The sequence below is a fragment of the Equus przewalskii genome, chromosome 2 (genome assembly GCF_037783145.1).
Source record: "Equus przewalskii isolate Varuska chromosome 2, EquPr2, whole genome shotgun sequence".
NCBI classification, from domain to species: Eukaryota; Metazoa; Chordata; class Mammalia; order Perissodactyla; family Equidae; genus Equus; species Equus przewalskii.
Genome location: NC_091832.1, coordinates 470,926 through 488,751, shown reverse-complemented (window position 1 = coordinate 488,751; position 17,826 = coordinate 470,926). Strand labels below are relative to the sequence as shown.

The window sequence follows — 17,826 nt, the reverse complement described above, 5'->3', positions numbered from 1 at the left end:
ACTTTTAGAGTGAAGAGAGCAAGTGGAAGTCATCTAAGCCAGAATTGTCAAGGAGAGTCAGGGTTTGGGAGGCTAAGTTCAAATGCCAGGCCTCAAGGCCAGGCATGTCAGGAGTGGGAGATGGCGCCAAGGGTCTTGGACCAGATGTTAACTGAATGAGAGCTGAGGCATGTCTGACGTGGCTGGCAGTTGCCCCCTGCCCCTTGGAGGTGTCCAAGTCTCACCATTTATGTGTTGGCTTTTCTACCTGGGCTGGTCAGCTCATTTAAAGGTTCCCAGGGTCAAAGTGGCAGATTTGGAACTTTCAAAGCACAGAGGGGTAGGATGTGGTGAAGAGGATGATTTGGGGGAGAGTGGCTGGATTGAATGAGGTGAGATAGCGAAGGACTTTCTAGAAACGTATTTGAAGCAAAGCTCGTTTCCTCTGCCTAGAACTGTTGACTTAGCAAACTAGAAGAAAGCACACATACTGACGCGCCGTGGGGCTGACCTGGAGCTGGGTGGCTCCAGCAGGCCAGAGAAGCTGGCTCTGTGTGGAGCACTTAGGTAGCCTGTGACTGCTAGAACTTTGGGCAACGGAACAGACGATTATCATTCACTGTGCATTCAGTTATGAATCAAAACACGCTGAAATGAACCATGTACAAGTTTGCCCTCTGGTGATCCAAAAATCGGGCTTGAGAGGGGGAGGCGGTGGGTTTGTGGACTTCTAACCACAAAGCAACCAAAATGTAAATTGGAATTCTTTTCCCCATTGTCTTCAAGAATAAAATTCCTGCTTCTTAGCATGTTGTGATCTGACCTCTGCCTACCCTTCTTCTCATAGATTTTATGTTTAATTTTTGCATCTCCTGCTCCGTGGCTGCCTGACCTTGGACAAATTATATAACCCCTCTGAGCTTCAGTTCCCTCCTCTGTAAAATGGGGACACAGATATCTATCTTACAGGCCTGTAATAATTACTTCATGAGATCGTGCAAGTGAAGCTACTAACCCGGTCTTTTGCTCACGGCATACGCCAAGTCAACATTTGTGTGATTTTTTTTATTACTGTGTATTCTACATTCCAGCCAAACCATAGCACCTTCTTCAAGCCGCTGTGGTACTAAGAACTTATACCTTTATTGAGGTGCTTATCAGAGTATCTTGCCGTTTTTGGATCACCTGTCAGGCATCCTAACTACGTGGAAAGGCAGAAGGACAGTGTCTTTTTCATCTCCATTTCCCCAGGGCCTGACATGTGGTAGGTGTTCCATTGGATATTTGCTGAAGGCTGTGTGAAGTGTCTCTGTTCTGGAGAATCTTGATTCTCAGCAGCCCCCAGATGTCTCCTGGGCCCTACTCTGCTACCCTGCGTTAGGCACCTAGTCTGTGTCAGAAGCCACGCCAGGGGCTCTGCATGCACGATCTCAGTTAATAGCCCCACAGCCCTGAAAGGCGGCTGTTATGTAAACTCTTGACAGTTGAATGCAGAGCCTCAATTAACAGAAATGCCTCAAGTGTGGACATTAGATGCCTTTTTGCCATCAACCCACTAGGGACACAAATTGAAATCCAAGCCATCCTCTGTCTGCGATGAAAAATGAGACCCAGATTTTTTCCATCTAAAACCTGCTATCTCTCCAGTGATCCTCTGCCAGCACCTCTGTTATTTGCTCCTTACCAGGATTAACCAGGCTGGTCTGTACTTTGAACTCAGAAAAATGTAGATTAAACATTTCTGGGCTAAAAAAATAAGAGCGCAGAAAGTTAAATAATCAGCTCTCCCTGGTTGATTATTTATTTACTGTGTGTGAGCAGTATGTCGGGGCTTCTCCACGTGGCCTCTGATCTTCCTGAACATCCCAGGAGGTGAATACCCTTGTCTGTCTTTTGCACGGGAGAAAGCAGGATTCTCCAGGGCCTCATAACTTGCTGCGTGGAGCTGCGATTCCTGACCTGGCTGAACTGAAACCCCTCTCTTCATGGCACTGGTCACCTCGACGAAGCAGGCTTACCAGCCCCAGGCTGCACCCCTCTCACTGGCCCCCAGAGGCAGTCATGGAGGGGTGTCACCTCCTACTGTGGCTGAGTGTTTAGTCACCGTCCTCCAAACAGGCCAGTGAAGTGGAAAAATAGCTCTTACTCCTAACTCTGACATCTGTCCCATGGGTGAGAGCCAGGTTCTCAAGTTGCCAGGCCAATGGCAGATCAGCCCACAGCACACGGCACCAGCACGGGGAGAGCGCTCCCCGCGTTCTCACGTCCTGGAACCCGGGCTGGCCCTGGGCGCCAGTTTCATTTCATCTTGTCTCATTGCTGCCTGATGAGTGGGTAGAGGGATGCAGGCAGGACCACAGGGGAGCTCACTGGTCTCCAGGAACAGGGCTGTGTTGCTCACTGAGAGGACCCTGGGCTGGCCTCTTACCTGTACGAGCGCCCTGGGCCCCTCTTTCTAAATCACAGCGAAAGCTAAAACATCTGGGCAGGGGAAGGGCTGGTCCCACTAAGCCCTTGCATTCATTTGACTTCCATGGTTCCCACGTACCCAAAAGGCAGCCAGGGGTGGTCGGAGGAGCGTGGCCTGGAGTCAGACATCCCGGATCAAATCCCAACGCTGCCTTGGCCCCTGTGTGACTGTGCTTTTTGTGAGCCATGCTTTCTCCATCTGTAAACCCAAGGAAGTGGCAGGGCTGTCATGAAGGCGACCTGAGAGTGTGTTACGCACAGCACGCAGGAGCCGCTTGGCAGTCGCCTTCCTTCTGTCTCACCGCCTGCATTTGTATGCCTTTTTTTTATTTTTTATAAAAGCCGTTGTAATTGTCATTGGTTACTTTGTAAGCTAAATACATTGCTGATTAATAACACAGCAACTATTTAAACCACTCTCAGAAAACTGGAACCCTGTCCTATGTCAGGTGGTGTATTTTACATATAGCTGCTTTTTCTCCTTTTTCCTCCCTCCCCTTTTCCTAAGGAAAGACAGGCCCCAATGCCCCTCGTGTACTAGACAGCCAGCACCTGCTGCCGTGCAGATGCTCCAGTCATGACAGAAGCTGCCTCCTGGCCACTGCCCACAGCGGAACATGGCTCCCCTGAGGCCTCATCTCGTTTGCTCCTGATTCTTCTGCTTCATGTCTTCCTTGCCGGCCTGGTCTTTAGAGAGTGCAGGCAGAGGGCAGACGTTCCCAGTCCGCTTCCCTCTCGGCACCCTTTCTGCTTCCGTGCTCTTGCCTCTGTGGGACAAGCCATTTCTGTTTTATAAGAACTTATTTAAATGGGAAAGCAATTTTTTTTTTAAAGATTTTATTTTTTTCCTTTTTCTCCCCAAAGCCCCCCTGTACATAGTTGTATATTCTTCACTGTGGGTCCTTCTAGTTGTGGCATGTGGGACGCTGCCTCAGCGTGGTCCGATGAGCAGTGCCATGTCCGCGCCCAGGATTCGAACCAACGAAACACTGGGCCGCCTGCAGCGGAGCGCGTGAACTTAACCACTCGGCCACGGGGCCAGCCCCTGGGAAAGCAATTTTTAAGTATTTTCTCTTTTTTTTTGATGAGGAGGATTGGCCCTGATCTAACATCTGTGCCAATCTTCCTCTATTTTGTATGTGGGTCACCCCACAGCGTGATCACTGACAGGTGGTGTAGGTCTGTGCCAGGGAGCTGAACCCAGGCCACCAGAGCGGAGCACACTGAACTTAACCACTAGGCCATGGGGCCGGCCCTAAGTATTTTCTTTAACGTGAGGCTCACTTAACATTCTCATAGAAGGGCTGTTGGGTGTGACGGAATGTGTGATTTCTCTCTCTCACCAACTTGGGAAAATCCCGGCATGTCTGCTGAATTTGCAAAGACGCATTCTACTCCGGGCCCAGCAGGAGTTGCACTGGTGTCAGACCAAACGTTGAAGAAGGAGCTGCCTGCTTCCTGTGTCCTTGTCTCTCCTTTTCACAGTCTTTTTTCTCTAAAAAAGTGTATCAGGAAGCGTATGGACCCTTGAGTCAGATTTGAGTCTGAATCCTGATTCTGGCCTGTGTATGAGCCTGGGAACTCGACTGAACATCTCTGAAGCTCGGTTCCCTTTTCTGTCAAAATGGGTGTGATGCGGGCTTGCCCAGCATCTTTGGGGGGTGTATATGAAGGTGCCCCACCTAGGGATGCAGAGAAGCTCCACAGCACAGGGCACTTCAGCTGATGCAGGGGCTCCCTGGCACGTGGCATGTGAGGGATTCAGAGGCCGAGTCCAGGAACAGCAGGAAGGAGGGCCATGATCATTGTCCGCCGTGGACAGGCTGGCACATCTGCCACTTATGTGCTGTCCCTGGTAACACATTAGCAGCCAGAGAAGGTCCGGTTCCATAGCCTCTGTCTCCACCTCTCTTCTCCTGACCTCCTTCCTGGCAACCTTCACTATTTTTTGATGCTCTCGTAGGTCTTGTGGGTTATAGAGAGGATGTGAGGAATAAACTTCTTCACCCTAATCACCTTGGCTGATGTTCGATAAACGCTTTTCAGTTTATAATACTTCTGCAGTCACTCAGTGGGGGAGCTACCCAAGTGCCTGTGGATAGTTTTTAATTCTCTTTGCCCAGCCAGTTTAGCCTTCTCTTCTTCTGTTAGGCCAAAAATGGAGAGAGAGTTCTGAAGACCAAGGTTCTTCAGGTCTGGACGTGCATGGACTTGTCTCCAGTGTGGCTGAGCAGCAGGCACGGGTCCTTCTGGGGAACACCTCCAAAAGGCAGCGCGTGATGCATGTGCAAGGGAACTCTGACTTCCATCAAAGGAGGCCCTAATGTGGTTCAGCCAAGCTTCTCTTCGCCTTTACACAGCATGCTGTTAACTGGGGAAAGCCTTGATTGTCTTTCTTTCTGGTGACAGATCTTGCAAATAGAAATGAGCCATCTGAGTGAGTGTTGATTCTTATCTTGCTCTCTTCCTTAGAGCCAGCAAAACCTCTCTACCCTACTTTAGAATTCTAGTCACGATGGTGTCAGATCTTACATTTAAAAATTAAATGCCTATGTGTACTCCAGTCCATAAATAAGAAGTACGTCCTGGCCAGTATGAGGGGGTGATATTAATACCGCTACATTTCTCTGGGTCACTGAATGTACCAGGCACTGTACCAAGGCCCATAATAGACTGAGCCACATTTCATCTGTACAAATCTATAAAAGAGGTCCTATTTGCCCTATTTTTCAGATGAATACCCCAGGGACCAAGGTCACACAGCAAATTAAGACAGAATATTGAGAGTCAAACCAGAAAATCTAAGTCTGTGTCAGATTTATGAGATGATGTCTGAGGCCACACTCTGGTATCAGAGCAAAAGGCAGTAATAAGAGAAACAGAGAAGTGACCAGGAGCGGGGCAGGAGAAGAAAGCATCCACAGCTTAGCAGGCAGGAATCAGAAGGTGTCTGATGGAGGCACCGTGTAGGGGGGCCCAGGGTCTTGTTGCGAGGGGAAGGCTGTGTCATCTCTTCTGCACCAGCTGATGAGCCTCGGCTGTGAGACTGCTGCAGGCATCTTTTTAATTGACCCCTAAAGTCTGTAAGAGGGACCTGCTTTTCCTAACAGCTGGTTTCAAATCAAAAGAGAGCATCAGTTGGTCCATATTTGAGAACCAGTTAATAATTAGCTCTGTGCCCACTCCTGGGGGATGTGACAGAAATAGAAGATATGGTCTGACTCTGAGGGTCCAGCGCACTGAGTGTCATCAGAACAGCTGAGAATCCGTGTGTTGCCTACCATGCAGGTTTCCACCGTATTAGCGCCTCCCCCCGCCAACCCCCTTGTCCTTCCTCCCTCACAGGGTCCACAGAAGAGAGCAAAAATTGCTTACCCACCGCAGATTGTTTAGGCTGTGGAAAAGATGCAAGATATGATTTTATATCTTTGGAGTCAAACAGCTCTTGGAGCTTTCAAAGCTGAAAGCCAGGCTGAGCTCACTGGAGCCAGTCAGGCATTTGTATAGAGAAGGCCAAGGGTGGTTTCTTGTCTGCAGGGAAAATAAAATTGGGGGGAAACTTCAAGAAGGACTCAAAGACTTCTTGGCTGTTCAGTCTCTCTTGCAAGGCAACTTTGGGTACTTTAAGTATAAGTGAATGAGAAACATATGGATTACGTTTCTATTGTGGTTACATATGGGTTTCAGAATGACGAGGAATGAGGAATTCGGGGTTTAAGGAGTCCAAAATATTTTGCAAGTAATTCAGGACATTGCAGGCGGTATTTGGCTGCTTCCCTCTGTCCCAGATTTGAGGGCTGTTTGGTTGGGTGACGGAGCTGCCCAGGGCCCTCTCGGCTGGCTCAGAGGCTCAGCAACAGGGAGGCCTGGGAGCAGCTTTCGTGTGCTCTTCTTCTGAGCAAACTTAAATAAAGGGGTTGGGTTTCTAGAAGGCAAACTATTTCCTGGAGGACTGCTAACCTTCCAGAAACCCCCAAGTAGAGGAGAGGAAAATTTGGTGAGCCTGAGCTTTAGTAACTATGCTCCACTTACAGGTGGCTGGGCGTGTGTTAGATTCTGTTATTGCTCTTAATATCTGTGACATTATATGTTAATAATAATTTTAGCCCTGTCCTGCATTTATGTGGTGACTTAGTTTATAAAGCATATTACATCCATATTACGGATTAAGTATACATTCTATATGTATCTGTAGATATAGCTATATACACTTACACACTTGACATGTGTTATGACAGCCTACATGGTGGATATCCGGAGAGCTAAGGGGAGACGCAGGAGGAGCACCTAACCCAGCGCTGAGGGAGAAGTCAGGTTTCGAGAGGCTTCCAAGAGCAGGTGGCATTGAGCTGAGTCTTATAAAAGGGCATGTAAGAGTTAGCCAGGGGAAAGTGTGAGGGAATGCCTTTCAGACAGAGGGAGGAGAATTTACAAAGATGCAGAGATAAGAAAGAAATTGGCACACTTGGAGAATTTCTAGGCTGTGATGGGCTTATTGTAAACATGATGGGGAAATGATAACCTGTGTAATTAGGCCAGACGAATAGATAAAAGCCAGATCAGAAAGTTCTCAGACTTCGTGGGGAACTTTTACAGGATTTGAGTAAGGGAAGTGATATAATTAGGTTTGTGTGTGAGGAAGATCTTTATGCTGGAGGTATGGAAGTTGGAGTCTCTGAGTGTGGCTTTTGGGGGTGCAGAGTGGAGGATCGTATTTGAGGCAGGGAGTCTAGCTTAATCACTGTTGCAATAATCTAAGCAAGAGATGAGGAAGGCCTGGACTAATGTATTTGCAATGGGGAGAAACAAGCTTTTGTTGGAAAAATAGACTTGACAGTACATGTGACTGATTGTGGAGCAGAAGAGAAAGATGAGTACATTAAGAAGTTAAGAATCGTGGGGCTGGCCCGGTGGCTTAGTGGTTAAGCTTGTGCGCTCCCCTTCAGAGACCTGAGGTTCGCCAATTCAGATCCCCAAAGCAGACCTAAACACCCTTTATCAAGCCATGCTGTGGTAGGTGTTCCATATATAGAAAATAGAGAAAGATGGGCACAGATGTTAGCTCAGGGCCAATCTTCCTCGGGGAAAAAGAGGAGGATTGGCAGCGGATGTTAGCTCAGGGCTAATATTCCTCAAAAAAATAATAATAATAATAATAAATTAAGAATGGTATTCTAGTAGTTGAGTAAATAGGGTACAATTCAATGAGACAGGAACCCCAGAACAAGAGTAGCCCTGGGAGGAAGGATGGTGGCTTCTGTTTGGACATGTTGATTAGACATCTGCATCAAATGTCCAGTATGAAACTCAAGAGCAAGGCCTGAGTTTGGGATAAAAATTTGGGACTCAATAGCCTAAATTTTCATTACACACATGGGAGTGGATGGGCTGACCTGGGAGATGTGGGTGAGACAAATCCAGGAGGGAAGAGGAAGAGGGGTCTACCAGGGAGACAGAGCTAATAAGGGGCAGAGACGCAGCCCACACACAGGTCTGTGGACTCCGCGTCTTTGCAGTGTCCCAAAGAGGAGCAGAATTAAACTGTCTGTTGTTTCACATTTCTTGAGAGCGTATTGTGTCCTAGGATCTTTATATATATTACCACTTAGGACTCACACAAAACTCTGTGATCAATGAGATTATCTCCATTTATAGATGACGAAACTGAGTCTCAGAGAGACTCAAAGTCACGTGGCTAGTAAGCAACCTAACCAGAATTGAAACTCAGGTTTTTCTGACTCCACGGTCTGTGCTCGTACTGTAGACTGTGTTCACTGCCTTTAAGACAAGACATGATTCCTCACTGTTTCGCAGGATAGGCAAACAGCTGTTTACAGTTTAATCTGAGAAGTGCGGAAATCGAGGTGAATGCTAGGAGCCCCATTCATAGACAGAATTCTCTGTGCTCTTTTGTACTGTGTAGTAAGCTGGGAGTTGGCTGGAATGTGTCTAAATGGTTTTTTCTAGTAAGACAATAGCCCAGTCCCTTTGGAGGGAGGGATGAGCCACCACGGAAATACCCAGGCTGCCCTCTGACATTCCCAACCTGGTTGGAGGCACTCGAAACAAAACCTGCTGTTCCCTCCCGGGACTGCTGGCGCCTGCAGCCTGCCTGCTGCCCCTGCCAGAGGCTTAGGCCTGCCTCTGAGGGTGGGGGGCAGAGGGGCCGTTGGGGGAGCAGCTCCCTGCTCTGAGCCCAGCCATCTCTCCCAGAAAGAGATGTGAGCAGGCGCCTGGCCTTCATTCGTGCAGAGAACTCAGCAGGCAGTGGCCCAGCCTTAGATGGACCTCAGCCGGGGGCAGCCACTGAGGGAGCCAGCTGGGCACAGACTGGGCACAGATGGGGAAGGAGGCAGGAGCACAGGGAGAGAGGCTTCTCTTCCCTGCTCTGCCATTTCTGATCCTTGTGGTCTTGTGTCTTCAGCCATCACCCGGGCTGTGTATGTTTGATGCCACATAGTGCCAGGCAGTTGTAAGTCAGAGTGCAAACGTACACTTGCCAGTCAGTTACGCCCAGCCTGTCCTGCACCCCAAATCCTCCTAGACTGTAAACTGCAAGAGGACAGGGATTTGTCCCTTATGTGACTCTGATGCCCATCTTTCTATACCTTTTCATATTTACAACAATAGTTTGAACTCAGTGTGTATCCAGTAAATGCAGAATATTTACTCAGCTAACGTAAGGTATTCTAGATAATCGCCATTAAATAAAACCCATGAAGTTGACAGTTGAGAAACCCCCCTGATAATCTTGGCCACAGGTCAGAGGGATAGTAGAGCAAAGTGGGTACCTGGAGAAGCTCCAAGAGACCACCCAGTGCAGCCCGCGAGCCCAGCCGTGTGACTGCAGAGTTGTGTTGAAATAGCTGCTGGAGAGTTCTGATTGGCCAGCTGGGGAAGAGTGACTCAGCTTCCTGGAATCTCAGGGAATCCCGGAGACAGAAGAGATCATAAACATCTCTATCCAATCTCTTTATTTTATAGATGAGGAGAGTAAGGTTGAGAGAGGCATGTACGTCGGTAGTTTGTAGCTTGGATCCTGCTTGGACCCTGCAGTTGCGCCTGTTCACCAGCTCTCTGAGCTCCTTTGGCTCACACGTCCTTGTTTGTGGAGTAAGGATAATAATAAGGCCTGTCTCATCAGGTTGTCATGAGTATTAAATGTGATAATGTCCATAAAGGGGCTAGACGAGTCTTCGGCACATAATATGCCCACAATAACTATTAGCAATTACTATTTGACTATTCTTCTTATTTTTATATTATTATTTCTTGACTTAGAGAGTGGTTTCATTGGGGCTTTTTCCCACAAAGCTTTTTTAAAATTAAATTTTTGACAAGCAGTAGGGTATGTTGATGCAAAAATATACCCATCCTGTGAACCAAATGATCTTTTGTTTAAAGTAAAACGCAGAACTCTAGGCCCTTGTGAGAGCCACGATGCTGTGCAGCTTCTTGGCTGAGCCTCAGCGTGCAGCCCTTCCTGCCTGGAGGCCTCCATCTTGGCCATGGCCCCTGCTCCTCCTCCGAGGCCTGGCTCCGAGCTGGCCGCCTCTGCACAGCACTGGTCCTCTCCCGGGCAGCGTGGCCTCCTGCCACACTCCATTTGCTCTCACTGTAGCATGCAGCTTGTTTTGTTGTAATTTATCTAGTTCGACCTCTTTGTCTCCCGGACAGACTAGGAGCTCCCTAAGGAAAGCAGCCTTGCCTTATTATTAATTTTTTTCCTTATTATTTTTAAAGCCTTGTTGCTCATGTCAGTGCCTGGCATATGGTGTACAACTATATGTTTTGTTTTATTGCAGCTTTCTATAACTTTATTTATATTACACATAATGAAAGAAGATATCGAATGTTTACATACAGTTTAAACAATACTGAACTGAATAGCCGTGTACCACCCCCCATGAAAAAGAACATTGTGAAAGAGAATATTGCCAGTACCTTTTTTTTATTTTTTTGCTGAGGATTAGCCCTGAGCTAACATCTGTTTGCCAATCTTCCTCTTTTTTTTGGTTGAGGAAGATTGTCCCTGAACTAACATCTTTAGTCAATCTTCCTCTCTTTGCCTGAGGAAGATTGTTGCTGAGCCAACATCTGTACCAATATTCCTCCACTTTATATGTGGGTCACAGCCATAGCATGGCTGACAAGTTGTGTAGGTCCATGCCCGGGATCCAAACCCATGAATCTGGGCTGCCAAAGTGTAGCGTGCTGAACTTAACCACTACGCCATAGGGCTGGCCCCCTTGCTAGTACCTTTTAAGTGCAAAATTTTAACTATATGATTAAATAAATGTTAAGTATTTTCTTCTTGTATTTTGCTTAATGCTCCCTCTCTTTGAAGTAACTTTGAATCTTGATTTGGACATGCCCCCATAATAAACACTCTTTCCAAGTTTATACCATCTGAAAATATAAGCTTTCGTTCTATATCATCTTCTACTTCATTATTAAGAATATTGACTATATAGGGGCCGGCCCGGTAGCACAGTGGTTTAGTTCACACATTCCACTTTGGCAGCCTGGGGTTCGCCAGTTCGGATGCCGGGTGCAGACATGGCACTGCTCAGCAAGCCATGCTGTGGCAGGCGTTCCACATATAAAGTAGAGGAAGATGGGCACAAATGTTAGCTCAGGGCCTGTCTTCCTCAGCAAAAAGAAGAGGATTGGCAGCAGTTAGCTCAGGGCTAATCTTCCTCAAAAAAAAAAAAAGAGGATATTGACTACATAAGACCAAGGATGAATCTAGCAACCTCCCTCCATGGCTGCAGTTACTTTTGGCTCTGGTCATTCAACCCAGTCACCTGGCTGTTCCATCGTACAAGCCTCATTTCAAGAACTAACGTTTGTGTGGTATTTAACATCTAATAAGCTGTTTATATGTGACACCTTATTTAATCTTCACAAAGTACTCCAATATTCATATCATTCCTCTCATTTTGGAATTGAGGAAGCTGAGGCCCAGAAAGATGCCCCTGCGTAGGACCACCTGACTCGCATGCGGCCGTCAGGAGCGGAGTCAGGGTAGGTCTCCGACTCACCCATACTCTCTCCTCGGCACTTCACAAGCGTGTTCAGGGGAACTTATCGAAAGCCTTTTGGAAGGGAAGATCCCTAACCTCCTGTCTTCAAGGTCCGGAGGTTTGTTCAATTTGAGCTAATCTGTGTTGGCTGTAATGGCCCTTTTTTCTGCCCTTGAAAGGAAGTGAAGGATTCGGAGAAGCAACTGTAGCCTAAAAACAACACCATACTTTGGTGGAGACAATCATAGAACCTGTAGAATGTGATGCCTGACTGCTTTGCATTTTTATAACCTTGGACATGCTATTTAACTCTCTCTGTCTCAGTTTACACATCCGCACAATAGGAATAATGGTAGAATCTTCCCTTAGGGTTTTTGTGAGGATGGAGTGATTTAGTTCTTATAATGTGCTCAGAATAAGGCTTTCACTAAGTTCTCAGTCAATCTGAATGTTGTTGTTGCCAACAGCACCATTACTGAGAAGTCAGTGTCCTATACCGACACCTGTCATCAGTGGAGTGAAATGAACTCCCTTTTTTTGGGTAACAGAGAAGCTTCCAGGCCAAGATGGCCATCAGCATGGAAAGAGCTTTCACAAAAACATTTTTAAATATTCAGGTTTATTGCAAAGGAGCAAAGCACACGTAAATATACAAATGTGCTCTTTCTCTCTCGCTCTCTCACAAGCCGCTCCTGGTTTCCTCCGGAAGCACCGTGTCTGGGAGTGTTGGGAAGTGCTCTGCGACACGTGCTTCTGGGTCTTTGGTTCCTTGCTTTACTCAGGATGTCTGATGAGATGCGCATGTCATTCCTGCTAAGTGAGCACAGGCAGGAGTGGACTCAGAGCTTCCTCCCTGGACAGAGCCAGGCAAAGCCTTCCTTCACCTGACATTTCTGAGCAGCAGACCCACCATCTCCTAATGCAGTTCTGCTGCAGTGGATGCAGTAATGTGCTTAAACTGTGAGATGGCAGTGGGCGGGGCGGGCTATGCATAACATTCCTAAGTAATTTATGTATACGAGTTAAAAAAGAACGTAAGGTTTGAGGCCAATATCTGCCTGGGTTCCAATTCCCCCTCAGCTTATTACTAACTGTGTGGCTGTGGACAACTTATACAACTGCTCTGAGAGTAATTTATCAAATGGGGCTAAGCGTTCTGGAAGGGAAGGGGTGCAGGGCATGAAAAGAGATGATCTGACTTGGGTGGCTGTCCATCTACCTGTCCCAACGCCGGGTCTTAGTGGTTGTGAACATGTGCTGTCTTATTCATCCCAAAGCAGCTTTGGGATGCAGCTCAAGGCAGTGGTTTCTAAGGCTGGCATGTGATAAAATTTTCACCAGCTAAGACAGAGTGACAATAATGAAGACCATTTAGTGTGTGCTCCTTCTGGCTGGAACACTCCGTATCATACACACACTCAAACATACACATATACACTCACACACAGACACACACACACTTACACAACTCATACACGGATGCTCACACCCACCTGAATAGTTTCTCTGCGTGTTCGACAGCTTAACTCAAGTATCGCTTCCTCAGAAAAGCCTTCTCTTACCCCAGACGAGATTAGGTACCTCACTTATGTGCTTTTATACCTTTTGATTTTCCTTCATTTCCTTATCACAGTTTATACTTACACGCTTGTGTGATGATTTGATTGTCTGTCTTAGGGTGACCAGGTGTCCCTTTGCCTGGAACTGATGGATTTTCCAGGATATGGGACTTTCAGTGCTAAAACTGGGAGAATCCTGGCCAAACCTGAAGGATTGGTCCCCCTTGTCTGCCTTGCTGTCAAGACGCATGCTCCAGTGGGCAGGACTGTGCTCTTTGGGCCACCATTTATCCCCAGGAACTGCTACAGACTTGGATCACAAGAGGAACTCAGGAAACATCTGTTGATCCCGTAAGGAAATGAGTGGATATGTCCATGCGAGCTAACTGTCTTTTCTTGCAGAAGCCTGTCTTTTTTCCTGAAATTATTCCTCCTATTTTAGGTGTCAAATGTCCCCTTTTTTAATAAATTATCTCTATTTGGGACAAAATTTAAAGTTGACAGTGTTGCGTAGTTTCCTTGCCTTCTCTCACCTCCTTCCCGTTTGGGGGTGGGAAATCCTAGTGGTTTGAGGACACTCACTAGTTTACTGAAAAGGGAAATGGCATAGTTTGAGTCAGGACGTTTAAGGAAGGTTTGTCCCTGTGCTAAAATGCTGTGCTATCCATTTCATGAGGGCAGAAGTGATGGATATTCAGTTTGTTTCCATATCCTAGGACCCGCCGCAGTACCGAGCATGCAATAAGGGCTGAATAAATCTTTGTAGGATGAATGAATGAAGAGATTCTCTGCCCCACCTCAAGACATGCAGGAGTGGACCTGGAGTACCAACTCCATTCCCCTCCTCCCCCGACTTACCCTTCCACACCCCCAGACAGGACCTCAGCATCCATCGCACTGGATGAGTGAGTCGCGTGTTCCATCCCAGATGAGTGAACACAGGGTCCCTCCCTGCCAGTCTGGGCTCATCTCTTGATATGCCTTCCAACACCTAAAGCGGCTTTCATGGTCTGCTACAAAAAAACCGTTGTAGCTTCTTGAATACTAAGAGCACCCCTGTCTCATCTCCCCAGCTCTGTTCAAGCTGTTCTCTTTGCCTGGAATGCCTGTCCCACTTCATCTGCTGAATCTTATAGTCTAAGCTGATGTCCCACTCTGTAAGAAGCCGCCTCTGGCCCATTTCACTCCTCATCCCGGGTACCCTTCCACAGCAGTCTGCATTTTGTCTCTACCATCCCATGGGCCACACTGTATTCTATTTGCCTGTTTACTTGTCTAGCTCCCATCTGGGTGGGGGCTTCTTGAACACAAGAACTCTTTTTCTGATTCATCCCTGTGTCCCCGGCACCCAGTAGAGGGGGATGACAAGCTCTTAGGTGGCTAGTAAGTATTTGCAGAAGGAAGGGAATGTATCTTTTACCTATTGCCACAAAAATGCCTGGGAACAAACACATACCAAATCTTAGTGACATACAATAAGACATGTATTTTTGTTCACAAGTCTGACAGTCGGCTGGGCTGTTCTGGTGACCTGGGCTTGTTGGCTGCCAAGCAACTAAGAGGATTTGCTGATCTTGTTTGGCTCTCACACTGAGAAATCACCTGTGGCCGCTAGGCTGACGCAGCTCCCTTGTGCCCAGCTGGCCGGCCTGGGCCTGTTCTCGTGGCAGGAGCAGTAGAGGCGCACGGGCCTCTTGAGGCCTAGGCCTGGAAAACTGGCACAGCCTCACTGCCACCTCACTCTGTTGGCCAAAACAAGTCATAAGGCTGACCCAAATTCAAGGGGTCGGGAACAGACCCACTTCCCAGTATGAGGAGCTGCAAAGCCGTGCTGCAAAAGAGGTGGGCGCGGCGGGGGGGGGCGGATGGAAAATGGGGAGCATTTCTACAGTCGGTCTCCCACAGAGAGGCAACCAGCAAGGAAGCGTCACTTTCTTTCCAAAATGATCTTTTTTGCTACCCTGCCTGACATCTAAATGAATTTATCCGAAAGGTTTCCAAAGATGGAAGTGACTTCCCCACTGAAGAAGGTATTTAGTAAGAAGCTGCATTCCATGGTTGTAGAGACATCAGATGCGAAGAGGATGAGGTTCCTTCTAGCAGTGAGCCACTGTTTTTCACCCGTGTTGCCCCTTCCTTTCCAGATCAGCAGAGATCCGATATTTGTACCAGGAGTCTGGGGCCCTTACTTCTCAGCCATGGTCCCTGGGTTCTGGCTGAATGAAGGTGGTCAGAGTGTTACTGGAAAATTGGTAAGTTGACCCTTTCTCAGTGTGGTCTTTGATGTTTTTACCACCTTGACTAGCTCGTTTTGTCACACTACCCATACACACGGTATCCAGATTTCCAGTCTCCTAAATCAGAAGAATTCTCTTTCTCCTAGTGTACAGCCTAATGTGCGATGCATGCGCAGTATGTGCTTGCCAAATGACTAAATGTTGGTCCGGGAAGTGGTGGCTGCCTCTCTTCTCCCCTGTCTCTCACACGACAGTCCATAGCACTTGGAACAGTTCAGGTAGTTTTCTGGGCACGTCATGCCCTTTGTTGCCTCCAGTCCCACACACGTCCCTGTCACTGGGAGTGCCCTGCTCACAGCTTCCCCACGGCTCATGTCATTCCCGGCCTCTATGCCTCTGTATGTGCTTCTGGCCTTGTTCAGAGACTTCTTTACCACCTGGATGGTTTCACTTGTCCTGTAAGACACAACACCAGTTCTTATCCCATTGTATTATTCTTATTGGCTTACTAATCTGTCTTTTCCAGAAATCTATGAGCCTCTTACAGGCAAAGGCCATATCATACTTCTCTTTGTATCCAGCTCAGTGCCTGGTTCATAGAAGGTGCTTGATGAAAGTTTGTTGAATTCATGGGGTTGTGGAATCAGGAAGACAAAAGATCCATACGCATGAGATGAGTACTGCGCCAGAGGCACAAGGCACGGAGCTGGCACAGAGCGACCACAGGAAGCTCTTTGCAGGAGAGAAGGCATTGGTGCTAAGCCTTAAAAGAGAAATAGAGACAAACCAGGCAAAGAAGCAGAGGAGTACTCTTCTAGGCAGGAGAACTGGTATAGCAACAAAGACATGGGAGTGAAAAACAACAAGGCATATTTGAGGGTAATTGCAAATAGTCCAGAATTTCAGCTATGGCACAAACTGTCCTTAGAAGAATGACTTACAAAAAAAGCTAGAGAGATGGGCAGGAACCACATCATAAGAATTCCCTGTGAGCATGCTCAGGAAATGAACTTTGCTGGCAGACCAAGACCAAGAGGAACCGGTGCGAAATTGGAACAGCAGACGGACATAGTCAGATCTCAGTTGTAAATGACTCTGGCTGGCAGCAGTGAGGAGTGCCTGCAGGCACGTGCTGGAAGCAGGGAGACTGGTTTTAGGAGGCTAATCCACGGACAAAAAGCCGAGTGCTTGCCTGAGCACGGTGGCAATGCTGACTGAAAACTGAGGTGTAAAGGTCAGCGGGCCTCAGAGGGACTGGCGGGCAAAGGACAGTGAGACCCAGGCTCGGTTACCCAGCCGCACATTTACTATGTTATGTTGCGAGGACAATGAGACCCAGGCTCAGTTACCCAGCCGCACATTTACTATGTTATGTTGCGAGGACAGTGAGACCCAGGCTCGGTTACCCAGCCGCACATTTACTATGTTATGTTGCGAGGACAGTGAGACCCAGGCTCAATTACCCAGCTGCACATTTACTATGTTATGTTGCGAGGACAGAGAGACCCAGGCTCGGTTACCCAGCTGCACATTTACTATGTTATGTTGAAAGCATCTGTTTATGGTCTGATTCCCCCACCAGCTCTTCTAAATGTTAAGCCAAATTAAAAGTGATCTGATCCAAAGCTGGATGTGGATGCACATAATCATTACTTTCCACTTCTTAGTGTATTGCTACTTTATTCTTAGCTGCCTCAGTTCTCTTTCACAGTCGCTGGAAGCGCAGTAGATGGCTGGCTTCAAAGAGCGTGTTCTGTGCCTTTGCTCCTGTGCCAGGCCACAGAGATGGAGGAAAGGAGTTAGACTGCCATGAGTCCCTGGCTTTAAGGAGCTCACTGTCTAGTAAGGAAGCTCAGTGAGTATAAAATAAATAACATCTGATTGGTCTTAATAACCAGTGCTAGAAAAGTTGAGAAGTAAGACATCATTGTGTACCTAAGGTGGTGTGGGACTGGAGTTTACATTCTCCTGTTTAAACTAGTGTCATGTATTTACACAACTGTCAACTTAAATATCCATTCCCTTTCTGTGACACATTGAAAATCCACTCCTGCAATACAGCCTTTTTCAACTCCACATCATGGTATTGTCACTCTTAGTAGACCCAGAACTCACCGAGGACACAACCCAGAGGCTATGTTTGTTTGTGTGTTCGTTTGTTTTTGTGAGGAAGTTTGGCTCTGAGCTAGCATCTGTGCCAGTCCTCCTCCATTTTGTACATGGGACGCTGCCACAGCGTGGCTTGATGAGCAGTGTGTAGGTCCGCACCCGGGGTCTGAACCTGCGAACCCCAGACTGCCACAGCAGAGTGCTCAAACTTAACTGCTGTGCCACTGGGCCGGCCCCAATCTGAGGCTTTTTAGCAAGAATAATGATCCAGTAAGCCAACTCTTTGTTCAGGGTGCATTGTCCATCGACAGGTTTTCAGAGACTTAAGTATGCACATTAAACATCTCTGTCAGTCTGGAAATGCTTTTGGCTCAAAGTTTGCTCTGTTGCTATGGATGTAAGCTGTCTCTGCCCAAACATTTTGACATACCTTTGTGGACAAGAATT

The 17,826-nt window shown here is 47.4% G+C and overlaps 1 protein-coding gene across 36 annotated transcripts in view; it reads left to right on the top strand.

Annotated features, from left to right (window-relative positions):
• Window positions 1-17,826, top strand: part of FGGY (FGGY carbohydrate kinase domain containing) — a 377,677-nt gene that overhangs the window by 231,569 nt on the left and 128,282 nt on the right. For all 36 annotated transcript variants that reach the window (XM_070591700.1, XM_070591756.1, XM_070591722.1 and 33 more), the window contains one exon: window positions 15,178-15,285. In XM_070591700.1, the coding sequence (XP_070447801.1) occupies window positions 15,178-15,285 (108 nt within the window). The remainder of the gene's footprint in view (window positions 1-15,177; window positions 15,286-17,826) is intronic.